This window comes from Talpa europaea, assembly GCF_964194135.1.
Source record: "Talpa europaea genome assembly, chromosome: 1".
Taxonomy (NCBI): domain Eukaryota; kingdom Metazoa; phylum Chordata; class Mammalia; order Eulipotyphla; family Talpidae; genus Talpa; species Talpa europaea.
In genome coordinates, this window is record NC_140073.1 from 8,136,419 (window position 1) to 8,163,689 (window position 27,271).

Genomic DNA, 27,271 nt, shown 5'->3' on the forward strand with positions numbered 1-27,271 from the left:
GCGGTTCCAACTCATGCTGCAGTGGCTTCTGATAACTTCATAGTGTTGTGCTTCACCCCTTGCACTACCAGGGTGTCCCCCTCAAGGTGATTTTAAAGATTTTAATGAGCACCTACTGGACATCCTCATTTTACATTGAGGCTTCGCATGATGCAGGGTCTTCTCCAAGCACTGGTCACATGGGGCTACCTAGTTGAAGTGACCATCTTCACCTCTGCAGATAGGACAGTGTCACTGTAATTTGGTGTAATTCCCATTGCCAAGTCATTGTAAATTTGAAAGGGACAGAAGGAATCAAGATAATTTGCGGATAAAGCACTGATGATGCCTCACCACTTTGTCTTGTCCCATAGGGAGAGTGAGAGCATTTATGCAGAGAACTTTTGAACAGAACATTGGTGATTATACAAAGAGGCAAGATTCACTCAACATTAATGAATCATGTTTGTATATTTAGTCGGCTGCATGAAAGAGAACAATGAAGAATACTCTTTCTGTTTTTTTTTTTTAAGATTTATTTATTTATTTATTTATTTATTTATGCAAGCACTGGGTACAGTCAGAAGCATGGAAGGGTGAGAGAATTCACCAGAGCCAGAGCGGGGAGCAGAGCAGGCAGAAGGACCAAAGTACACTGCTGAGGGGAGCAGCGAGTGGCAGGAGAGGTCTGCGCGCCATGTGGGCCCCTCCGCCGGTGGCTGGGGAGCAGCTGGGGATTGAACTGGCACTGCAGAGGCTGCGGCAGCTTCACAACCCAGCGCTCAACTGCTGCACCACCGGGGAGGCCCCTCTTTCTGGTTTTTGCCAATGAAACCATTTCCTCTTTCATCTTTTCTCAGCACATGATGCCAACCTGGTCCATGGGAGGGTACAGAAACCTCACGTCTGTGACCATGTTCGTTCTTATGGGAATCTCAGAAGATAAAGAGCTGCAGCTCAGTCTCTTTCCAGTCTTCCTGTTGATCTACCTTGTTACATTATTCTGGAACCTGGGTCTCATCACCCTAATCAGGATGGACTCCCACCTACACACGCCAATGTACTTTTTCCTCAGTGCCCTGTCATTTATAGACATCTGCTACACTTCTTCCATCAGCCCAAGGATGCTTGCAGACCTCTTCAATGATAAAAAGGTCATTTCCTTCTTTGCCTGTGCCAGTCAGTATTTTGTAGTTTCCTCGATGGGTCAGGCTGAGTGCTGCCTCTTGGCTGCCATGGCCTATGATAGATACGTGGCCATTGGCAACCCTCTCCAGTACTCAACCATCATGGCACCTGGGCTCTGTTGGAAGATGGTTGCTGGGGCCCTTGGGTGCGGTTTCTTTTCTGGCTTAGTTGAAACAATCACTGGCTTTCAGTTATACTACTGTGGGCCAAATGTCATCCAGAATTTCTTCTGTAACATAACTGAAATTATTAGTCTGTCTTGTTCTAATCCCTTCATCAGTCAAATGAGTCTTTTCTTGATAATTTGTTTTGTTGTTGTAGGTTCTCTGGCTATTATTTTGTTATCCTATGGTTTCATTGCTGCTTCCATCCTGAAAATTTCCTCTCTCAAAGCTAGCACTAAGGCCTTCAACACCTGTGCCTCCCACCTGGCGGTTGTGACTCTCTTCTATGGCACAGCCCTGAGTGTGTACATGCATCCTAGTTCTGGCCACTCCACGAAACAGAACAAGTTTCTTTCCGTGTTCTATGTTCTCATTATCCCCATGTTAAATCCTTTTATCTATAGTCTGAGGAACAAGGATATCAAAGAAGCCCTCAGGAGGGTGATAAAGAGAGTTACACTTACACCTCAGTAAGAAAAATATTTTGTAGTGTTTCCTGAACAGTGAAAACAAAACTGGGGAAATTAAAACAAGAAATAATATGAAGTCAGGTATTTCTACTCCTAATGAAATTCAGTGGTCAGAATATGTTTGGGTCCATTTGTAGATCATTAGAATATCTAACAGAGAAGGTAAAAATCTGGCTTCCTGATAACTGGTACACTTATATTAGTGGTCTGCAAGCAGGGATATAGCTGAGCAGCAAATGCAAGTGACAGGCACCTTGGAAACTTTTTTCCATATTAGACCCAGCACATAAACCTTGTTTTTGAGAATAGAGGGTCTGAAAGATAGTGTATGTAGAGAAACGTAGGAAGTCACCCAAACTGTTCTTTCTTACATGAACTTATTTTATATAGCTTTCATTTATTTATATTTCAATTATGGTGTAAAAGAATGTGTTCATTATTTTGTGAAAATTAAAAATTGAGTAAATTACTCATTATGAACTTAATCTTGTAGAAGGAGGCATGGAGGGAGAGTAAAAGAGACCAGGGAAGACAGAGAGAGAGAGAGAGAGAACTTTTTCTTGTTTTATTCCCCCCAAACCTGTTTCCTCTGAGTTATTCTTGAGTCATCTTGTGAAGTAAGTTGTGAAAATGAGAGGGAGAAAGGAATGAAATGATTTAAAGTAAAGGTTGGGGAAATACTCAGAGCCTAGAATGAAGCCAAGGCCATCAATTCGTGACACAGGTGCAGCTGGTCGAACTCCATGTCAGCTACCTATAAGCTCTGAGACTTAGAAATGTCCACTCCCATGTTGTGCCTAAAGAAGCAGCACCTGAATTCCCGAAGCTCTGAGTCTCCTGGAAACAGCAGATTCGAGGGTGCTGCAAAATGTAGATTCCAAACAAGAAAATTTGTAGAAAATTAACAGAACAATTCTTCAAACAAGAGTTCATGGATTAAGCACCCTACATATATGATATTATGTGTAAAACATTTGGGCTTCATGTAGCCCTGGGATGAATACGATTTGTTTTTGTTATGCATGAAGCAATAAATAATCTCCCTCTTTCAAGTAGGACCATTGGCAAATTGAGTCCACCATGTTCTTCCCAGGTAGCAACAATCCATCACAATCTTTATAGTCGGTGGCTTTGAAGCATTGAGGGTGGGCCAGCAGAGTCTAAATAAAGCAAAAAAGTGGTTAAAAGGTCTGTTCTTTACTTAACTGACTGTGATTAGTAAACTCATATCTACCACACTTTGTAGAAAGGTGCCCTTCTGCCAGCTACTTTCACACAGATTTTCCTCACTTCCCCATTGAGAATAAAATTGCATCTTCCTCAATGAATGACAAAATCATTGTCTGAAACTAGGCATGAAAAATCCAGAATCTGGTATATGGTAATACCTGAAGATTGTTAACTTATGCAGTTTTATTATTCAATTTTATATATGTCAAGAGAAACACCAGAAAACTTTAAAAAATTTAATTAATTTTAACAATTTCTTGTCCACGTTTATGTTGTTATTACCCTCATGTTAAAAATTAAGCAGATTTGGAATATCTCCTCCAGTTAGGACACAATAACGCATAAAGAGCCCTTTTCCTACCTCTGCAGCTTCATTGCTGAAGTGGAAGGAACTCAGAAATGACCACATGTGGAGGTGTTACCATGGTCTGCAATCTCTTACTTACATGAAACCTTAACTTTTCAATTTGACATCTTTCCCCCTCACCTTTCTTTCTGTGTACTCCAGTTCACTGAAGCTTCTGTCTTTCGATTTAGTTTGGCAGAGAACATTAAGTTACTCTATTGCCAAAAGTCATTGGAACAAAACAACTAACAAAAACTAATAAATAAAAGAAAAATTTCTCATGGTTTGGATTCATGTGGAATCCTCATGATTTATTAGTAGTTAAATCATTACTAGCTTTTATCTCTACCATTGTGGGCAAAATACCATTTAGCATTTCATATATGACATTCCCTAGATTATACCTTTATCTTCCTTCAGTCTGTCCCTATGCCCAATGATTACTTTTTTTTTTTTTTGATTACTTTTCTTTCACTTGTTTTTGATGAAGTTGGGTCTTTTTTTGCCAACCACTAACGCTCTGGTTCCATGGATCTTCCACAGTGAGAATGCCCTGCAGCAGAGGTAGTTCAAGGCCTTCAACTCCTGTGCCTCCTTCCTGGCAGCTATGACTGTCCTCTATGGCACAGCCTCTCTGTGCACGTGTGTCCTCCTTCTGCCACTCCACGAACAGAACATGCCCTGGTCATGTTCTGTGTTGTCATTCCCACGCTGACCTTATTTTCTATAACCTGAGGAATAAAGATGATAAAGGGGTTCCCAAGAAGCTAGTAAATGTGTGACGCCTTTAACTAGTCACAACGATTTGTGGGGCTAGATTTTTGAACTTCAATATGGAAGAAAGGGTAAGAATATATAAGTAAGTTTGTCAATCTCAATAATAAAGTTAAGAGAAGAAATGAAATCCCCTTCCTTGATTCCTTGTATGCTTCATACGGCTGCTATGATGATAAATGCATGTCAGGTAACTGAAAAATTATACATTAACATATTTAAAATGAAAGTTTTTGGTAAATAAGAAAGTGTCCACTCATCTAATTTATTGCTGCTAAGCTATTTACCAATTGGTTGTGTCAGCTTGGGCAGATTCCTTACAACTCTGGTTCATGTTACTTACCTGGAAAGTAAACATATGATGCGGAAATATTCCTAAGACATTTCCAGCTCAATTGCCCAAAAGTTTGTTAAAACAAAATCTATAACCTTGAGACTATGTGAAGACTATGGGGAAAGGATCCAGAGGGGACATGGCTAATGGGCCGATTAGCGGTGACCGAAGCTCCATGGAACATGACCCCAGGGAGCAGGTGCCTGGAGGCTCCCTCCACCTAATTGTCTTTCCCCCTCACTCTGCTGCCCTCAATAATAAATATTAGAGGATTCCCAGCTGTGGGCATCTCTCTTGCTGTCAGTGAACAACCGGTTTCATGGCTCACAGCTCCCATCCTGGAGTCAAGCGGGTCCTTCCTGGAACGTTTTTCAGGGAAGAAATACGCTATTTCCATCCTTGGCAAGAAGTGTGGATTCCTGAGGGATCTTGGTCAAGGTGAGAACAAGATTTAGAAATCAGAGAGGATTGTGTGCTGTCTCCACAGCTGTGTAAGCCTCCTAGCACTGGCTGAGGGGAGGTAGGAGTGTGACACTCTGTCACTTGTGTTCTTCAGCCCTGCCCTCTCCCAGTGGTGTCTTCCATGGAATGTTCCCCCTTATCCAAATTCTCTGACCTCAGAGACAATATTAATGTCAGGTATTACACTGGGGTTAGGGTTGAGGTTGAGGTCTAGTTCTGTAATTCTCAAGGACTTGATACTGAACTTTGTCACCTTCTGGTTTTCCATAAATGAACTGGAAAAAATATTTTATCTAGAATCAGTTGAGAAGGTTTCTGTAAAGATGGAAACATTGCAAACATTAATAAATGCATTCTGAACAATGATGTACTGAATTCAGGGGAAATTTCCTGCAGTAAAAGTAGGCTTTCTATTCTTTCCAGACTTACCATAGAAAGCCCCCTTAGCATTGGTTGTCCCCTTAATGAATCTGCTTGATAATAATAATAACTTAATTTCCATTTCAATACATGGCTTCAATTCTGAGTAGTAAGAAAGGAACTTGTCCCTACAAAAAGGACAGCCAAAGCTCATGTACAGCATCTTTTGTCTTTGGAAAGACCAGTGAGGGCCCCCACTGTAAAACCTGGTAGTATTGATCTTGCTAGGTTTTCAACATTTCTTATACCTCGTTGTTTTTCATTGCACCACATCCTGACTTTTCATCTACTCATACACTTATCATGACTAAGGTTGTAATTTTGGGTAGGGTATTTTGTTGGCTAGATTGAAAGCATGAAATTTCATTAAGATTTATATCAGTCAACAATTCTTCACAATTTTCTTTGTAAAATTCATCAAAGAGATGAATATATTCAGATATTTTTCATCCAGCTGTCCAAATTTTTAGAAGGTAAAATTTCTCATGATTAACTGAATCAATTCACAACTCACACTCTTATTTTGTAGAGATGGGCCACTCATACACATTTAGTTATGGTTTCCTCTGTTACCAGGAGGTAACAAATGAAAGAAATGTGGTCCCATTGATTGGTCAAAACTTGATATTGTACTATGTGTTGTGCATTTCCCTTAAGAATGATGCTCAGTGAAATAAGCCAGAAAGGAAAAGAAAAATACCGGATGGTCTCACTCATAGCAGGAATCTAGAAAACCTAAAGGGACCAGGAAAAAGAATAACCATAAGAAAGAAAAAAATCAAAATCCACAAACAACTATGAACCAGAGACACACTATGGGGGGGGGGTTCGGGAAAGGAGGGATTGGGTCAAAATAAGGGGGTTGCAATTATTTGGGAAATATAAAAATAAAATTAAAAAAAAGGAATGAATCCAGTACCATAGGAACATAACATTTACTGTAGGAGGTTTTTAAGGACAAGGCAGCTTCGTCAGTGGGCTGTGTAATCATTCCTGTGCTGGTTGGTCCTGGCGTAAGTGAGAAGCAGCCACAGTAAGTGGAAGTGGGGAAACTAACTCAAGGAAATGAAGTAGACAATAATTAATGATGTTATTAGCAACATTTATTGAGGTATTTGTGTTCACCAAGAACTGCTTGAAGACCTTCTTGTTTACATCTCATTTCCAAATGCAGTGATAGTTTTCATTAACTTTACAAGTGAGGAAAGTTTTTTATTAACTTTACATGTGAGGAAAGTGATATGCTGAGATAAATAATCTTCATACATTTTTATATAGATAAAATGACAAAGTACAACTTGGAGCCCAATTCTCACATTTGAGTAATCATATTATAAAACACTATTTTACACAAGAGTGTTTGTGTGTTTTATTTATTTATTTATTTTTGGCTATCTCAGGCTTTTATTTTTTTATTTTTTATTTTTGTTGAAGATATCTTATTTTACTTTATTTTATTATTTTATTTTTTATTCTTTTAATAAATTTTATTTTTATATTCCCCATACAATTGCAACCCCCTTATTTTTATTTAGCTGTTATATATAGAGCAACAACCAGGGTGTTTGTGTGTTTTAATGGCAACAAACACATCCTAAAGTATAAGCTGCCCCTTTGTATTTTCTTTCTGGTTTGAGTTCCCAGATGAAGATGTACCATGATGGGAATGTTCTCATGACCTCTGGGGACAGGGACAGCTGCTGCCCCTCAGGCAGACACTCACTGCCAGGGCAAGAGTCATAATGCTTTGGCTCAGACATGCAGGTCTTCATTTTCTGTACTGACTCCAGTGAAGAAGGACAAAAGAATTCTAGAACCTGCCTCAGTTTCCCAGTTCCCATGTCCATTGCCTAGATATCCTGACATTTATGAGCTTAAGTGACTGTCTTTTGTAGGCTGAGTCTTACACCTGGAGATGACAGTGGACTCCGTAGTGACTGAGAATCCAGTAAGACCATGCACAGGGGCTGACGGTTGCTTTGCTGGTGGAGGGTCAGAGTTTTCAATAGATTTTTAAAAGTATCACGACTTCATGAAGAGCCAGAATCACTCTTCTAGACTATAGAAGTTATAAGTATCTCTGAATTAAGTATGACAAACTGTAGCTTCAAGGAAAGGCACCTAAAGCTTTACCAACTGTGTATTATCAAACTCCTCAGGAGGCTTCCTGGAGTCACTAATTAGTTAAGTCACATCTATTTCCCAACCACTACGGGGCATGTGCCTCCTTCCATGACCCTGTTGTATATTCCTGTTTCTTTCCAGAGCTTGTGACCCAGGAAGACACAAAATCACCTGCACTCCCTCATTATGGATTGTTTAAAGATTGTTTAAGATTGATCTTGCTTAATTATCCCCAAAGGTATTCGCAAGATGATTTTAATGAGCACCTACCGGACATCCTCATTTTATACTGAGGCTTTTAATGATGCAAGGTCTTTTAAGCCCTGAGTCACATGGGGCTGCCTAGTTAAAGTGACCTTCTTCACCTGTGCAGATAAGACAGTGTCTCCCTAATTTGGTGTAATGCCCATTGCCAGTGCCATTGTAAATTTGAAAGGGACAGAGGAAATCAAGATATTTTACTGGATAAAGTACTGATGATACCTCACCACTGTGTCTTCGCCCAGAGGGAGAGTGAGAGTATTTGTGCAGAGAACTTTTGAACATAACATTGGTGATTATACAAAGTGGCAAGATTCTCTCAACGTTAATGAATCACATTTGTGTATTTAGTAAGTGGCATGAAAGTGAAAAATGAAGAGTATTATTTCCTGTTTTTTGCCAATGAAACCATTTCCTCTTTCATCTTTTCTCAGCACATGATGCCAACCTGGTCCATGGGAGGGGACAGGAACCTCACATCTGTGACCATGTTTGTTCTCCTGGGAATCTCAGAAGATAAAGAGCTGCAGCTTAGTCTCTTTCCAGTCTTCCTGCTGATCTACCTGGTGACATTATTTTGGAACCTGGGTCTCATCACCATAATCAGGATGGACTCCCACCTGCACACACCAATGTACTTTTTCCTCAGTTTTCTGTCATTTATAGACATCTGTTACTCTTCTTCCATCAGCCCAAGGATGATTTCAGACTTCTTCAAAGATAAAAAAGCAATTTCCTTCATTGCCTGTGCCAGTCAGTGTTTTGTAGTTTCCTGGATGGGTCAGGCTGAGTGCTGCCTCTTGGCTGCTATGGCCTATGACAGATACGTGGCCATTGGCAAACCTCTCCAGTACTCAACCATCATGGCGCCTGGGCTCTGTTGGAAGATGGCTGCTGGGGCTCTTGGATGCGGTTTACTTTGTAGCTTAGTTGAAGTAGTCACTGGCTTTGAGTTATACTATTGTGGGCCAAATGTCATCCAGAATTTCTTCTGTAACATAACTGAAGTTATTAGTCTGTCTTGTTCTAATCCCTTCATCAGTCAAATTAGTCTTTTCTTGATAGTTTGTTTTGTTGTTGTAGGTTCTCTGGTTATTATTTTGTTATCCTATGGTTTCATTGCAGCTTCCATCTTGAAAATATCTTCCATCAAAGGCAGTGCCAAGGCCTTCAACACCTGTGCCTCCCACCTGGCGGTTGTGACTCTCTTGTATGGCACAGCCCTCACTGTGTACATGCACCCTAGTTCTGGCCACTCCACAAAACAGAACAAGTTTCTTTCCGTGTTCTATATTATCATTATCCCCATGTTAAATCCCTTTATCTACAGTCTGAGGAACAAGGATATCAAAGAAGCCCTCAGGAGGTTGATAAAGAGGGTTACACTTACACCTCAGTAAGAAAAATATTTTGTAGTGTTACCTGAACTGTAAAAAGAAAACATAGGAAATTAAAACAAAAAATAACATGAAGTCAGGTATTTCTACTCCTAATGGAAATTAGCCATCAGAATATGTAAGTGTCCTCTTGTAGATCTTAAAAATATCTAATAGAGAAGGTCAAAATGGCGTCCTGACTCCTGGTACCCTTATGGTTCGTGGTGTCCATGCAGGGATTTAGCTGAGCAGCAGCTCCAATATGGCCGGCAGCTGAAAACCAGTTTGCGTGGTTGGACTCATGTAGATAAAGTGTGCGTTAGAGATCAGAGGTTCTACTTTATTTTGTATGACGAGAAACGAGAAGAAACTAGGATATCACACAAACTGTTCTCCGAATTTCTTTTCCCTAATTGTCATATATTTATTTTTTCATTAAAATGTAAAAGAATGTGTAAGTAATGACATTTAAAAATTGTGGAAATGAACACTTAATCCTGGAGATGGGGTGGTGGAGGACGAGCAGCACGAGTCCTAGCACAGAGGCGGAAAGAATGGTCTTGTTTAATTCCCCCCCACCACACACACACAACGTATTTCCTCTACATTCTTCTTGAGTCACCTTGTGAAGTGAATTATGAAAAAGAGATGGGGAATGGAATGAAATGCATAAAATAAAGGTTCTAGAAATACAAAGGGGCTACAAAGAAGCCAAATTCACAGGCGCACCTGCATCATGCTTCACCGCAGCTGCCTAGAGACACTGAGACTCAGAAATGATGGCTGGCATGTTGTGTGTGCAGAGGCTGGACCTGAGAGCCCGAAATCCGAAACTCCCGGGATTCCAGAACCTTAAGTTTGAACAAGAAGCAGAAGATTCAGCAGACTTGGGGGTGTCAGAGAAATGCAGATTCCAACCAAGCGAGTTTATAGAAAATTGACAAGGACACGTTTTCTCCAGACTGGCGTTCGTGGAGTGTCATACATATTACAATAACATACATCTAACATTTAGAGCTTATGTAGTTCCATGTATTAATATGATTTCTTTATGTTATTCATGAAGTGAGAAATTATCTCCCTATACAGGTAGAACCCTGACTATTAAGTCCATGTTCTTCCCAGGTAGCAACAATCTGTCATAATCTCTGTAAGTGATGGCTTTGAAGCATTGGCAGGTGGGATCGCAGACACTAATGCCAGTTGTAGTAAAAAGAATCTGTTCTTTAAGCTTCTTCCCAGCACAAGAGACAATAACCAAAACAAGGAGAAACCCTACCCACTGGGAGAACATTTTTGCACTCTACACTAATGATAAAGTACTGATCACAAAAATCTACGAAGAGCTGAAGAGACTCAACAAAAACAAAGAAAATAATCCATTCAAAAATGGGCAGAAGAATTAAAAAGAAACTTCTCCAAAGAGGAAATGCAAATGGCCAACAGGCATATGAAAAATGCTCAACTTCACTTGTAATCAGGGAAATGCAAATCAAAACTACCATGAGATACCATCTCACACCAGTGAGAATGGCACATATTAAAAAAAACTAGCAACAACAAATGTTGGCAAGGGTGTGAGAAAAATGAACTCTCCTGCACTGCTGATGGGAGTGCAAACTGGTCCAACCACTATGGAGAGCAGTTATGGAGATTCCTCAACCTACTAAACATAGAACTTCCATATGATCCAGCTATTCCACTCCTAGGTATTTACCCAAAGGACACAGAAACATTAATTTCAAAGGGGACCTGGACCCCTATGTTTATAGCGGCCCTATTTACAATAGCTAAGCTTAGGAAACAACTCCTATACCGAAAAATAGATGACTGGATCAAGAAGATATGGTGCATACACACCATGGAATATTAGCAATCAAAAAAGATAAACTCACACAATTTGCAGCAACATGGATGGAGCTGGAAGTGATCATGTTCAGTGACATAAGCCAGAAAGAAAAAGAAAAATACCAGATGGTCTCACTCATAGCAGGAGTTAAGAAAACCTAAATAAGAGACCAGGAAAAAGAATAACTATAATAAAGAAAAATTAAAATCAACAAACAACTATAAACTAGGGACACACTATGGGGATGGGGGGAGAGGAGGGATTGGGGTCACAATAAGGAGGCTGCAATTGTATGAGGAATATAACCAAGATGAAAATGCATACATTGTGCAAAAATGAAAAATGGTGTAAGAAATATATAAAAAATAAAAAACAAACAAACAAAAAGAATCTGTTCTTCAATTATCAGACCTGTGATTAGTAAACTCATCTCTAACACACTTCCTAGATAGGGACCCTTATGTAGTCTACTTCAACACATTTTTCCTCACTTCTCCAATGAAAAAATATTTGCATCTTCCTCAAAAATGACAAAACAATTAAATGAGAGGAGGCATAAAAAACCAGCCCAGAGCCTAGTATATAGTAATACGCAGTGAATGTTAACTTATGCAATCATCAATCAGCCAATTTTATTATAATTTCTTACATGACAAGAGAAATCTTGGTAATGTGCTTAAAAGAGAGAAAATAAGCAGCTTTGGAATGTCTACCCCAATTGGTACGTAATAGATAGTAAAAAGCCTTTACTCCCACTTCATTGCACAGGAGGCAGTCCTCAAGGTAGTGGGAGGAATTCAAGTTTATAGATGTGATCACAGGTGAAGATGTTACCACGGTTTTAAAACTATTACATACATGAAACTTTGACTTTTTGTCTGATCACTTTTTCTGCACCTTTCCTGCTATGGACTCTAGTTCACTAAACCTCCTGTCTTTCCATTTACTTTTGGTATGAATGTTACATTATCCTTATGCCAGAAGTCATTGAAATAAAACAACTAAGAGCTAAACAAATAAATTGAAGAAAAATGTCTAATGCTTTGGATTCATCTGGATTTCTCCTTGATGATCATCATATTAAATTTCATTTTGATGAACAAAGAATCACATTACAAAGTCTTTATAAAGCTCTTTTTTGGCCACTTACATGTTTGCCTGAAATGGATATTTCTCTTTGCATTGAGAATATGTAAAGTAGCTTAACAGTCTGCCCAACTACCAAAAGAATGTAATACTGTGTCATTAATGATCATTCATTCTAATGCCTCTATGGACTGGTTGCAGGTTTGAACAGAGCAGAAATGATTTGGGATACACAGAAAACCACATTTTACCTAAATGTCCCAAATAAGTGCATTGTTATGAGACATATTAGCAGAGATCATTAAACAGGATATTTTTGACACTAAGAGATTCAGGGGATGGAGATTTTCTCATTTACAGTGGTGCCTGACACAGCCTCTTGACTCCCTAGACAGTCCTGACCCCTCTCCCACCCCTGGTCCCTATCACTGTACACAAGAATCAGTGGCCAGGATCACCTTCTAGAATGAGCCCTCAAAGTCTGCATTTGCTGAATTAAGTCCACATATGACTCAGCTGTAGGAAAGTCTTTGGCAGGTTCTAGAGGAAGTGAGAGACCACTATTCAAGAGAAAGTGTTACAAGTGATACAAGATAAGTTCTATCCAAAATAGAAAAGAAAATATAAGAGTCTAATAAATAAAAGGCAACCAAAAATAAGGCTAAATAAAAATGATAGAGTCTGGGACAGTTGAGCAAATGATGTGGCAATTCAAATGTGCTCTGAGATTGATGACTGTATCTCTGATTTGACATGGTTTTCAGTGTAGAGAAGGGTTTGTCGTGGTAATTTCATCTCTTAGGCATCTTGGACACTAGCTTTGCAGTGGTTACCATCTAAAAGCTGAGACTTCCCTTTTCCTCAGTAACACCTGCCCATTGCAGAACATTTGAATACCGCCATCTTGCGTCCTACTGAGAAAACGTAAATTCTCTTCCAATTTGTCTCATTCACCTGCAAATACCAGCATTGCAGCTTCTCTGCTTATGATTGTAATCATAAGTTGTGACCCTCTTCATGAATTGTGTATTCCTGATTGCCAAAACTTCCTCACTCATATAGAGAAAATAATGCCACTGCCCAGGGCAGCTATGATGCTTTTACAGGTCAGGGGGTTAAGGAAACATATAAGGTAGCTATCTAAAATGATGTGGGTAGATCTCTGTTTTATATACAGGGAAGTGTGCACCATGTAATTCATTATCCTTTATTTTATCAGCTAGCTATGTCATTTAGGGCAAATATCTCAGTTACACTCAACTCATACTAGCTTGGATATAGGGGATATGGAATCAGGATATTGGTAGGTCTTTTTCAGCTCTAATGGCTCAAATTTTGTTCAAAGAAAAACTATGTCATGAGTTCATAATAAGAGCGTGGGGATGTAGGGAAATGAATCAGAAGGGACATGGCTAAATGGGGCATGGAATTAGCTGGAGCAAATGCTCCATGCCGACTACAGAGAGCAAATACCTGGAGAGTTATCTGCCTCTAATTGCCTTTTCTACTTTCACCTTCATCTTTAACAACACATTCAAGACTATTCTCCATTTGAGGGCTTATATCTTGTGTGAAGGACAGCATATTTCATGGCCAAGTGCATGCACCTTGGGGTGCAATTGTATCAACCTAGAAAATATCTTTGGAAAAGACGGACACAACCCAAACTTTGCCAAGAACTCTGTCTTCCTGGGGAATCGGGGTCAAGGTTAGAAGTCAAGATTAGAGACAAATGTGGGTTTTGTTATCTCTCTAGCTGTGCCTAGCTGTGTGATTCTTCCTTTAGGACCTGTGTGATACTTACTCCCTTGTATTCTTGAACTTTCCCTCACTTCTACACCCTCTACTTAGAACTCTCCCATGGCTCTCTTTGTCCTTAGGTAGATTCTCTGACATTCAGTGAAAATAATTATCTTTAACTTCAAGTCAATTATTACCTGGGGTAAGGGATTGATGCGGTTTCTAGTTTTACCATTTCTTAAGAATGTGACCTTGAATCTTCTTACCTTTTGGGAAGATAATCTAGAATCTAAGGAGACAATGTCTATAAAGACTAACACATTACAGAAGTTAATACTTATGTACTGAATCATCAAAAATAGTATGTTGAATTTCAGAGGAATTAACCAAGATCAAAATGTACTTGTCTATGTTTCCCAAATTTATCCACCCAAGGCCCCTTTTCATTTAACTCAGTCCTTTGAAAATTCTGTGTTTAGGTACTAGTAATGAATTTTATCTCCTTTAATGTATAACTGTGATTCTTGATGCTTGAGTGGCAAAAGACATAGTGGTCACTACATCATCATATATCAAAGTGCCTATGTACAAACTGTTGACATTTGGCCATACTTCAAGTCATTCTCCATTGTCATCTTTGGACATCCTGGGGGTCTGGGGATGCTAGTGTGGATGACACAGATGTCAGAGATACCCTACTCTGCACAAAGGTGACATTTTAAAATATTTAAATTTATCTGTCTCTTTAAACTTTGCAAACTGTCTGGGGATATAGAAAATACATGGAAAATTTAAAAGAAGCAAGTATATTTGTATTTTTCCTTTTCTTCTAGCTTACTGAATTTTAACGGTGTAAGTTTTTAGGATAAATTTTATCAGCAGTAAAACAATACACAGCACCACTTTGTTTCCCTGCACATGATGGGTTACATATTCTATAGGAGTTATGGCTGCCTACATTACCAGAATGTAATAAGAAAGTGAAGACATGTAATAGAACTGATTGAGCAAAGCCTGATTTATTTTCACTAAATTAATCAATTGTGTTGGTATCTAGGATGTTGTAGATGAGACTTTATATGTTCAAAAAACTTTATCAAATCTAATTCATCTTGGATAACATAGCTGACAAATTGTATTGGCAACCCTTGAAGAGTTGGAAACAGAAAGTTTCCAAGCTTTTATAATGATATTAGAAATGAAACAAAATTTAGATATTTTTCATTTTCTATCTGAAACTAGGTGAAAGAACCATTAACTAATGCATTCAACATATGTTTATTGGACTATATAAACATTAGCATGGAAGATGCTTATCATGAAGTAGTAAAACTTCTGTAATTCATAATTGGTGGTAGGGAATGTAAATGTGGCATCAGCAGTGGGAAATAACAGAATAATACAAGATATAAATAAACACAATCATTTATAAACACTATTCAATTTTAATTTTATTCATGTTTTAATTGCGGTAATATTGGGATACCCTCATCAGCTTTTACCACCATAGTTCACCAACCATGAACTCACCCATATTCCCCCATCACAGTCCATTGTGCTTCCTTCTCTCTTTGTTCTTACCCCTTTGCAGCTTTACTAAATTTGTTGATTAAATCTAACAGTATTTGGTGGAGTCTTTAGGATTTTTTATATGAAAGATTATGTCATCTACAAATAGAGCACTTTCAGTTCTTTCTTTCCAATTCTATGTCCTTTTCCTCCTTGTCTTGACTGCCCCAAAGACTTTTAGTACTATATTGAACAAGAATGGTGAGAGTGGTCACTTTTGTTTTGTCACATCTTAAAGGAAAAGCTTTCAACCACTCACCATTGAGTATGAGTTAGTAGGGCTTGTCATCCATGGCCTTTATTATGTTAAGTTCCTTTTATACTTAATTTGTTGAGTTTTTGTCATGAATGGATGTTGAATTTTGTCAAGTGCTTTTTGTGCAGCTATGCAGAAGATTATATAATTTTTATAGTTATATCTTATATTTCATTCTATTAATGTGATTGGTCACATTTATTTAGTTTTGTATATTGAGCCACCCAGGCAGACTAAAGTGAAGCCCACTTGATCATGGTGTAGTATCCTTTTTTATGTGATGCTGAATTCAGTTTGCTAGTATTTTTTTAGAATATTTTCTGTTGGAATAAATTTTTTTTCAAAATTTATTAATTTGTTAGTCATTTTCCTAACTACAGAATTTTGAGAGTACAACTTCACATCTCCTTATGTACTTATGCTTTACTATTGTAAAGCAGTAGGTATCTACTGAACCACCAGAGATCTTTAAAAAACCTATTATTGTAATCAATGACCTCTACATTATTTATACTACTGGTAGAATTTTATCATTAAAAAAACATTTAATTTCTTCTTTCTTTCTTTCTTTCTTTTATTTTATATACTTTTATATAATTTTTCATTTTTGCCAATATATGCATTTTCATCTTGCTTATAGTCCCCATACAATTTCTACCCCCCTTATTTCAATCCCTCCTCCTACTCCCTTAGTGTGTCTCTGTTTTATAACTGCTTGTTTGTTTTATTTTAAAAGATTTATTTATTTATTGATACAAGCACTGGGTACAGTCACAGGCACAGGAGGGTGAGAGAATTCACCAGAGCCTGAGCGGAAAAAAGAACAGGCAGACTGACGAAATACACTGCCGAGAGGAGCAGCGGGCGCAGCAGGAGAAGTCTATCGTGCCATGTGGGACCATTGCCGGCAGCTGGTGATTGAACCAGCGCTACAGAGGCTGTGGGCAGCTTTGCAGGCCCACTCTCAACCGCTCCGCCACCAGGGGAGGCCCTATAGTTGCTTGTTAATTTTGATTTTCACTTTATTATAATAATGAGTCTTTTTCCTGGTCCCTTATTTAGGTTTTCTAAATACCTGCTATGAATGAGATCATCTAGTATTTTTCTTTTTCTTTCTGGCTTATTTCCCTGAGCATGATCCCTTTCAGCTCCATCCATGTTGCTGCAAATTGCATGAGTTTATCTTTTTGATTGCTGAGTAATATCCCATTGTGTATATGTACCACATCCTCTTGATCCAATCATCTGTTTTTGGGCATTTTGGTTTTTCCATAGCTTACCTATTGTGAATAGTGCTGCTATAAACATAGGGGTGCAGGTGCCCGTTTGAATTAATGTTTCCGTGTCCTTTCGGTAAATACCTAGGAATGGAATTGCTGGATCATATGGAAGCTCCATCTTTAGCAGGTTGAGGAATCTCCACACAGCTCTCCATAGTGGTTGGACCAGTTTGCACTCCCACCAGCAGTGTGGGAGAGTTCCTTTTTCTCCACATAACAACATTTAATTTTAAAAGTTTTTAACTTTAAATTTTTAATATTCATGAGCCTTCATGAAATTATTGAGAATCTGAAGCACCAAGAAAGAACTTGGCAATTTGTGACAAAAAACTAGGGTCTTCCCATCAGGACAGTGAAGCATTTCCCCTTTACTAAAATAGTATTCAATGGAGGGAAAAATGGCACCCATGAGAATTGTAGTGCTATCACTTTACCTGAATTAGTGGTGCATTATCTTGCCTCTTTTCTGATTTTAGGAACACCAAGCCAATGTTTGGAGTAAGGAATATTACAGAAATCACCCACTTCATCCTCTTGGGCTTCTCAGATTTTCCCAGAATCATAGCAGTGCTCTTTACTGTGTTCCTGTTAACTTACATCACCACTCTCACTTGGAACCTGTGCCTCATGGTCTTAATCAAGATGGATTCCCATCTACACACACCCATGTACTTCTTCATCAGTAATCTGTCCTTCATAGATATTTGCTATGTGACCACCACAGTCCCCGAGATGCTCTCCAACTTCTTCCAGGAGCAGCAAACTATCACTGTCATGGGTTGTGCTGTTCAGTACTTCATCTTTTCAACCATGGGACTCAGTGAGTCTTGCCTCATGACAGCCATGGCTTATGATCGATATGCTGCCATTTGTAATCCACTTCTCTATTCATCAATCATGTCACCCACCCTCTGTGTTCGTATGGTGCTTATATCCTTTATGGCTGCACTCTCTGGTTCTATATCTCAGTTGATTGGCATATATCAGCTGCACTTTTGTGGACCTAATATCATCAAGCACTTCTTCTGTGACATGTCCCAACTGTTAGTCCTGTCCTGCACTAACACTTTCTTTGTACAACTCATGATGGCTATTTTAACAACGATCTATGGTATAATAAATGCCCTACTTATCATGATATCTTATGGCTACATTGCCACCTCCATTATGAAGATCACTTCAGCTAAAGGCAGATCCAAAGCCTTCAACACCTGTGCTTCTCACCTGACAGCAGTGACCCTCTTCTACACCTCAAGTGTCTTTGTCTATTTGAGTTCCAGCTTTGGTAGTTCCTCCAGTTTTGACAGATTTGCATCAGTTTTGTACACTATAGTGATTCCTATGTTGAATCCTTTGATTTATAGTCTGAGGAACAAAGAAATCAAAGATGCCTTGAAGAGGTTGCCAAAGAAGAGAGGGCATTTTTGAAATCACAGATTCTGAGATTTCTGTCAGATTTGCCCTGTCAGAATCCTTTACCTAAAACAACATGCATGTGAGTGGACTATGACAAATTTCCTCTGTCATTAGGCAAACAAAAAACTGTTTAACACAGATAATATGTCAAAATGGACCAACAGCTGAGTCGAAGCCACACACACTTCCTTTAATTCTTTGGGGTATGTTACTTTCAACCTACATGAGGAGTAGATTTATTATTTATTAAAGAGAGTTATTATTTAAATTTCTTACCAAGCTTTTGTCAAACATCAAGGTTTAGAGCTTGTTGCTTCTTTTTGATTTTAATATTAAGTCCAGTTTAACCTCAGACCCCTCACCTTACAGGTACCTGACAGATGCCCCAAGAAAGTAGAAATCTACTCTTAAATATTTTGATGTAACACAATCCAGACATGGATTGTTCTGTTTATGACCAGAGTTGTAGTGAACTGATAGAAGAAATGCACTTTTGGACAGAAACAAAGCTGTATAGTGAGTTCTTTATATATTTTGGAAATTAACCTCTTGTTAGACATGAGATGAGTAAATATCTTCTTCTTGTCCATGAGATCCGGTAACTCATCTTTTCATTTTCATTGTTTTTAGATAGTTTTTATTTGTCCTTTAATTTCTGTGTTGACCCAAGAGCTATTCAGAAGCATTTTTTTTGTCTCCACCTGTTTGCTTTTTCCCTGTTTCTTTTGTGTTTGATTTCTAGCTTTAGCTTTTCTGTGGTCAGAAATGATGCTTAATTATTTGTATGTACATGGACTTATTTCTGGCCCTAAAATTTGAAAAGAAAACCTGGAACTTGATTCAGTTGGGTGCTAGAGACAGGTGAGCACTTTGGGTAAGGGCCAGGTTCTGGAGTAAAGCTGCTTCACTTTGAGTCCTGACTCATCCATCACTAGTGAGGTAAATTTGGACAAGTCACTTAAACTCAACAGAAATGAGCACAATAGTACCTGTCACCCAGGCTATTGTGAGCATTCTGTTGACATATGTGAATACCAAATTTTATATCCCAAGTACTCAGAGGAATGTGTGTCCACAGCAGGCACCTTGGGCAGGGTGCTAGGGTCATTTTAATTGGATCATGAGTAGTCCATAAAAATATTAAGAAATGGGACCAATTGAGAAAATTCCCCCTAGTTTCCTTCTTCCAGCACTCTTGAGACTAATCAATGGAAAATGTTATCTTCTGTTAATTAATGCTTCTTTCTCCTCAATGGACTCTGAGGAAGCTCCTCCCTAGTTGGAAGCGCTCTCGTGAAAGGACTTTACGTTTTCCTGAGTACCCAGGGCAAGGCTGCAATGCAGAAACAAGGAAAGGAAGCTGGTGGGTAGCACCCCAGATTTGTGATGAATTTTTGGGTAAGCAATATCCTAGAAAAGTAATAGGCACTTTCTAAGATTTCAACCTATTACTTCTCATCAGCCAATATGGTACATTAAAACCTCTTTCCTCCCTACTTTATAGGATGCAAAAAGAGATGACTTTTGGTAAGAAGTGGTAAATGGAACTCAGCAACCCCAATATCCTCTCTAACCTGGTTCAGGAGGAAGGCAGTTAGCAGAGAACCCAGATTTCTGACCTCCAGTACTGGGAGATAATGTCTATTGTTTCAAGCTGTTGGGCATGTGCTTTGTTATGAAAAAACAGAAAACTAATATCATTGCATCATCTAATATTATCATTGTAGCATCTGTAAACTTTTTCTGCAAAATTTTCAGCTAATATCCTGGTGAACATAATCATTTTTTCATGTTTCTTGGTAGAAATGTTGTCATATTCAAATCAGGAAATAGTCACCAAGCCTCCATTTGATGCCAAACACTGTGCTAGGCTATGGGAACATGAATGAATAAGTTAAATCTAAGACACCTCAAATAGAAATAATACAAGGAGACACATATTATCTGAGTCGAAAAGAAAGGAAACCACGAAGAGCAACAAGTAGAAAATATGAGAGTTCACAAGAGAGAGAAGCCATATCCAATTGAGGGCATCTAGAGCAGTTTCCTTAGGATGACTGTGGGGAAAGTGGTATGGAAAAACAAGAGGTCAAGGAAAGATTTTGTACATCAGTGAATGTCTTTGTAGGGTTGGAGGCCATGTTTAAAGAGCTGATGCCAGAAACCCAAGTGTGGAAATATTACTGTACAACGAAGAAAATGGTCAGTGGTGGTGGAAGAACCCCTTTGAACTAAGGTGACAGACTCATGAACTTGGGAGAGTCTGAGGAGCAAGAAGTCATACAAACCAAGAACAGATTCACTGAGAGTGGCAGAGTAGAAAAACAGGAAGTTTTGGTAAAGGGAAATTTTAAAGCTCAACATTTTAGAAGTAATCAGTAGTTTCCCACTTATGGTGAGTGGTAAGGCCTGAGATGTGGTTGCCAAATCCCATGACGTGGGTGGGGAGGGGGGTGCCCAGAACCTTCCACTGGGAAGGGGAAAGGTCAAGAAATTGTGCAACCAGGGAATGTGGAAGATCATTAACTAGGAAAGCATCTGACTTTTCTTTCCAGTTGCCCCGATGTATCAAGGACTAAATAAGTATTGACTTGAAAAGCATAGAAAATTGAAATCATCATTTCAGTGAAGTCAGTACAGAAATATTTCCTGCATTGTTAACCTTGCAATTTGGTCTAGAGAAGAGTAAAAAATGGATGAGCAATAGGTCACTCCGAGTCATGTGTGGGTGCTGTTAAAATGATCACCAACTCATCAGTGGCCAACAGGTGAAGAGTAATTTCTTGGGATCTCTCTCAATCAAAGATAAAATAAATAGGCTATGCAGAGAGGCAACTCTTTAGTACCCCTTGCTCCATCCCCCCCCCCCGCCATTGTGCTATCTGCCACAGCTTTTTACAGCTAATATCCTGGTGAAGATATTCATTTTTTTCATGTTTCTTTGTAGAAATGTTGTCATATTTTATTGCTACTAAGCTATTTCCCAACTGGCTGTGTCAGCTTGGGCCAATTCCTTACACCTCTAGTTCAAATTACTTACCTGGAAAATAAATATATGATGTGGAAATATTCCTAAGACATTTCCATCTCAATTACCCATAAGTTTGTTAAGACAAAATCTATAACCTTGAGAATATGCCAGGACTATGGGGAAAGGCCCAGAGAAGACAAGGCTAATGGGGCAGATTAGCTGTGACCAAAGCTCCGTGGAGCATGACCCCAGAGAGCAGGTGCCTGGAGGCACCCTCCACCTAATTGTCTTTCTCCCTTGTTCTTCTGCCCTTGATAATAAATATTAGAGGATTCCCCACTTGTGGGCATCTCTTTTGCTGTCAGTGAACAACCTGTTTCATGGCTCTCAGCTCCCATTCTGGAGTCAACTGGGTCCATCCTGGAACATTTTCAGGAAAGAAATACACTATTTCCATCCTTGGCAAGAAGTGTGTATTCCTGAGGGATCTTGTTCAAGGTGAGAAGCAAGATTTAGAAATAAGAGAGGATTGTGTGCTGTCTCCACAGCTGTGTAAGTCCCCTAGCAGGGACCGTGGGGAGCAAGGAGTGTGACACTTGGTCACTTGTGTTCTTCAGCACTGCCCTTTCCTTCCCTTTCCTCCCCACCACGGTGGTGTCTTCCCTTGGAATGTTCCCTCTTATCCAACTTCCCTGACCTCAGAGACAAGAATGATGTCAGATATTACTGTGGGGTTAGGGTTGATGTTGAGATATAGTTCTGTAATTTTCAATGACTTAATACTGAACTTTGTCACCTTCTGGTTTTCTATATATGAACTGGAAATAATGTTTTATCTAGAATCAGTTGAGTTGGTTTCTGTAAAGATGGAAACATTGCAAACATTAATAATTGTGTTCTGAACAATGATATACTGAATTCAGGGGGAATTTCCTATAGTCAAGGCAGACTTCTCTATGGAAAGCTTCTTTCTTACCATGGACAGCCCCCTTTGCATTGGTTATCCCCTTAATGAATCTGCTTGATAATAATAATAACTTAATTTCCATTTCAATACATGGCTTCAATTCTGAGTAGCAAGAAAGGAACTGGTCCCTACATAAGGGACAGCCAAAGCTCACGTACAGCATCTTTGGTCTTTGGAAAGACCAATGAGGGCCCCCACTGTAAAACCCGGTTGTATTGATCTTGCTAGGTTTTCAATATTTCTTACACCTCATTGTTGTTTTTCATTGCACCACATCCTGACTTTTCATCTACTTATACACTTATCATGACTAAGGTTGTAATTTTGGGTAGGGTATTTTGTTAGCTATATTGACAGTGTGAAATTTCATTAAGATTTATATCAGTCACCAATTCTTCACAATTTTCTTTGTAAAATTCATCAAAGAGATGAATATATTCAGATATTTTTCATCTAGCTGTCCAAATTTTTAGAAGGTAAAATTTCTCATGATTAACTGAATTAATTCACAACCCACACTCTTATTTTGTAGAGATGGGCCACTCATATACATTTAGTTATGGCTTCCTCTGTTACCAGGAGGTAATAAATGAAAGAAAGTGGTCCCAATGATTGGTCAAAACTTGACATTGTACTATGTGATGTGCATTTCCCTTAAGAATGAATCCAGTACAGGGCCTCCACAGTGGTGCAGTGGTTGAGCGCTGCCCACAGCCTCTGCAGTGCTGGTTTGATCCCCAGCTGCTGGGCGAGGTTCCCACATGGAACCTAACCTCTCCTGCCGCCCGCTGCTCCCCTCAGCAGTGTACTTTGTTGGTCTGCCTGTTCTACTTTCTGCTCTGGCTCTGGTGAATTCTCTTACCCTCCCATGCTTCTGACTGTACCCAGTGCTTGTATATATATATAAAAAAATGAATCCATTACAATAGGAACATAACATTTACTGTAGGAGGTTTTTAAGGACAAGGCAGCCTGGTCAGTGGGCTGTGTAATCATTCCTGTACTGGTTGGTCCAGGCATAACTCAAGGAAATGAAATAGACAATAATTAATGATGTTATTAGTAACATTTATTGAGGTATTTGTGTTTACCAAGAACTGCTCGAAGACCTTCTTGGTTACATCTCATTTCCTAATGCAATGATAGTTTTCAGGTATTTATTAACTTTACAAGTGAGGAAGGTGATATGCTGAGATAAATAATCTTCATACATTTTTATATAGATAAAATGACAAAGTACAACTTGGAGCCCAACTCTCACATTTGAGTGACTGTATTTTAAAACACTGTATTTTACACCAGTGCTTGTGTGGGGATTTTTTTTATTTTTATATTCCCTATACAATTGCAACCCCAATTTTGACCCAAACCCCTCCTTCCCTCCTCCCCCCAAGAGTGTCTCTGGTTCATAACTGTTTGTTGGTTTTGAATTTTTCCTTTCTTATTGTTATTCTTTTTCCTGGTCCATATTTAGGTTTTCTAGATTCCTGTTATGAGTGAGAAAAAATACCATCCGGTATTTTTCTTTTTCTTTCTGGCTTATTTCGCTGAGCATGACCCTTCCAGTGCCATCCACATTGCTGCAAATTGCATGTGTTTATCTTTTTTGAATGCTGAGTAATATTCCATGGTGTACCTGTACTACATCTTCTTGATCCAGTCATCTATTTTTGGGCATTTGGGTTGTTTCCAAAGCTTAGCTATTGTAAATAGTGCTGCTATAAACATAGGGGTGCAGGTGCTCTTTGGAATTGATGTTTCTGTGTCCTTTGGATAAATAACCCAGGAGTGGGATTGCTGGATCATATGGAAGCTCTATCTTTAGTAGGTTGAGGAATCTCCACACAACTCTCCATAGTGGTTGGACCAGTTTGCACTCCCACCAGCAGTGCAGGAGAGTTCCTTTCTCTCCACATCCTCGCCAACATTTGTTGTTGCTAGTTTTTTTTAATATGTGCCATTCTCACTGGTGTGAGATGGCATCTCATTGTAGTTTTGATTTGCATTTCCCTGATTGCAAGTGATGTTGAACATTTTTTCATATGACTGGTGGCCATTTATATTTTCTCTTTGGAGAATCTTTTGTTTGTTTGTTTGTTTGTTTTTTGGCTTTCTTAGGATTTTATTGAGCTGTTACACATAGAGCAGTAACCAGGGTGTTTTATGTGTTTTAATGGCAACAAACACATCCTAAAGTGTAAGCTGCCCCTTTGTATTTTCTTCCTGGTTGAGTTCCCAGATGAAGATATACTATGTTGGGAGAGTTCTCATGACCTCTGGGGACAGGGACAGCTGCTGCCCCTCGGGCACACACTCACTGCCGGAGAAAGAGTCATACATATACTTTGGCTCAGACATGCAGGTCTTCATTTTCTGTACTGACTCAGTGAAGAAGGACAAAAGAATTCTAGAACCTGCCTCAGTTTCCCAGTTCCCATGTCCACTGTCTAGATATCCTGCCATTTATGAGCTTAAGTGACTGTCTTTTGTAGGCTGAATCTTACACCTGGAGATGACAGTGGACTCCGTAGTGACTGAGAATCCAGTAAGACCATGCACGGCGCTGACAGCGGCTTTGCTGGTGGAGGGTCAGCATTTCCAACAGATTTTTAAAAGTATCATGACTTCAGGGCCTCCCCGGTGGCGCAGCGGTTGAGCGCTGGGCTGCCAAGCTGCCTGCAGCCTCTGCAGAATGGCTTCCATCCCCAGCTGCCAGCAAAGGTCCCACATGGTGCACAGACCTCTCCTGTCATGCCCGCTGCTCCTCTTAGCAGTGTACTTCGGTCCTTCTGCCTGTTCTGTTCCCTGCTCTGGCTCTGGTGAATTCTCTCACCCTCCTGCACTTCTGACTGTACCCAGTGCTTGTATAAATAAATAAATAAATCTTAAAAAAAAATCACGACTTCATGAAGATCCAGAGTAACTCTTCTAGACTACAAAAGTTATAAGTATCTCTGAATTAATTATGACAAACTGTAGCTTCAAGGAATGGGGACTAAAGCTCTACCAACTGTGTATTATCTAACTCCTCAGGAGGTTTCCTGGAGTCACTAGTTAAGTCATATCCATTTCCCAACCACTACTGGGCATGTGCCTCCTTCCATGACCCTGTTGTATATTCCTGTTTCCTTCCAGAGCTTGTGACACAGGAACACTTACAAAATTGCCTGCACTCCCTCATTATACATTGTTTGAATATTTATTCTCAAGGTGATTTTAACAAGCACCGAAGGAACATCCTCATTTTACACTGAGGCTTCACAGGATGCAGCATCTTCCCCAAGTACTGGTCACATGGGGCTGCCTAGTTAAAGTGACCATCTTCACCTGTGCAGATAGGACAGTGTCTCCCTAATTTGGTGTAATTCCCATTGCCATGTCATTGTAAATTCGAAAGGGACAGAAGGAATCAAGATATTTTGGTGGATAAAGCACTGATGATGCCTCACCACTGTGTCTTGTCCCATACGAGAGTGAGAGTATTTATGCAGAGAACTATTGAACGTAATATTGGTGATTATACAAATAGGCAAGATCACTAAAGATAAATGAATCTTGTTTGTATATTTAATCAGTTGCATGAAAGAGAAAAATGAAGAGTATTGTTTTCTGGTTTTTGCCAATGAAACCATTTTCTCTTTCATCTATTCTCAGCACATGATGCCAAACTGGTCCACGGGAGGGAACAGGAACCTCACGTCTGTGACAATGTTTGTTCTCCTGGGAATCTCAGAAGATAAAGAGCTGCAGCTTAGTCTCTTTCCAGTCTTCCTGCTGATCTACCTTGTGACATTATTCTGGAACCTGGGTCTCATCATCCTAATCAGGATGGACTCCCACCTGCACACACCAATGTACCTTTTCCTCGGTGTCCTGTCGTTTATAGACATCTGTTACTCTTCTTCCATCAGCCCAAGGATGATTTCAGACTTCTTCAAAGATAAAAAAGCAGTTTCCTTCATTGCCTGTGCCAGTCAGTGTTTTGTAGCTTCCTGGATGGGTCAGGCTGAGTGCTGCCTCTTGGCTGCCATGGCCTATGACAGATACGTGGCCATTGGCAAACCTCTCCAGTACTCATCCATCATGGCGCCTGGGCTCTGTTGGAAGATGGTTGCTGGGGCTCTTGGGTGTGGTTTACTTTGTAGCTTAGTTGAAGTAGTCACTGGCTTTGAGTTATACTATTGTGGGCCAAATGTCATCCAGAATTTCTTCTGTAACATAACTGAAATTATTAGTCTGTCTTGTTCTAATCCCTTCATCAGTCAAATTAGTCTTTTCTTGATAGTTTGTTTTGTTGTTGTAGGTTCTCTGGTTATTATTTTGTTATCCTATGGCTTCATTGCAGCTTCCATCTTGAAAATATCTTCCATCAAAGGTAGCGCCAAGGCCTTCAACACCTGTGCCTCTCACCTGGCGGTTGTTACTCTCTTGTATGGCACAGCCCTCACTGTGTACATGCACCCTAGTTCTGGCCACTCCACGAAACAGAACAAGTTTCTTTCGGTGTTCTATGTTATCATTATCCCCATGCTAAATCCTTTTATCTATAGTCTGAGGAACAAGGATATCAAAGAAGCCCTCAGGAGGTTGATAAAGAGGGTTACACTTACACCTCAGTAAGAAAAATATTTTGTAGTGTTACCTGAACAGTAAAAAGAAAACATAGGAAATTAAAACAAAAAATAATATGAAGTCAGGTATTTCTACTCCTAATGGAAATTAGCCATCAGAATATGTAAGTGTCCTCTTGTAGATCTTAAAAATATCTAATAGAGAAGGTCAAAATGGCATCCTGACTCCTAGTGCCCTTATGGTTCGTGGTGTCCATGCAGGGATCTAGCTGAGCAGCAGCTCCAATATAGCCGGCAGCTGAAAACCAGTTTGTGTGGTTAGACTCATGTAGATAAAGTGTGTGTTAGAGATCAGAGGTTCTACTTTATTTTGTATAAAGAGAAACGAGAAGAAACTAGGATATCACAGAAACTGTTCTTCTCGAATTTCTTTTACCT

General features: G+C 39.4%; 2 protein-coding genes across 2 annotated transcripts; both read left to right on the top strand.

The window, feature by feature from the left end:
• Positions 1-842: 842 nt before the first annotated feature.
• LOC311181712 (uncharacterized protein) lies at positions 843-18,336 on the top strand (the record flags this gene model as incomplete). The annotated part of the gene is made up of 2 exons (XM_084250149.1): positions 843-1,801; positions 17,385-18,336. 2 exons carry the CDS (start codon positions 843-845, stop codon positions 18,334-18,336), a joined length of 1,911 nt encoding a protein of 636 aa, XP_084106275.1.
• A 7,586-nt stretch (positions 18,337-25,922) lies between these two features.
• On the top strand, positions 25,923-26,882 carry LOC311182527 (olfactory receptor 5A1-like; the record flags this gene model as incomplete). The annotated part of the gene is made up of 1 exon (XM_084251375.1): positions 25,923-26,882. The coding sequence occupies one exon, from the start codon at positions 25,923-25,925 to the stop codon at positions 26,880-26,882; it is 960 nt and encodes a 319-aa protein (XP_084107501.1).
• Between the last annotated feature and the right edge of the window lie 389 nt (positions 26,883-27,271).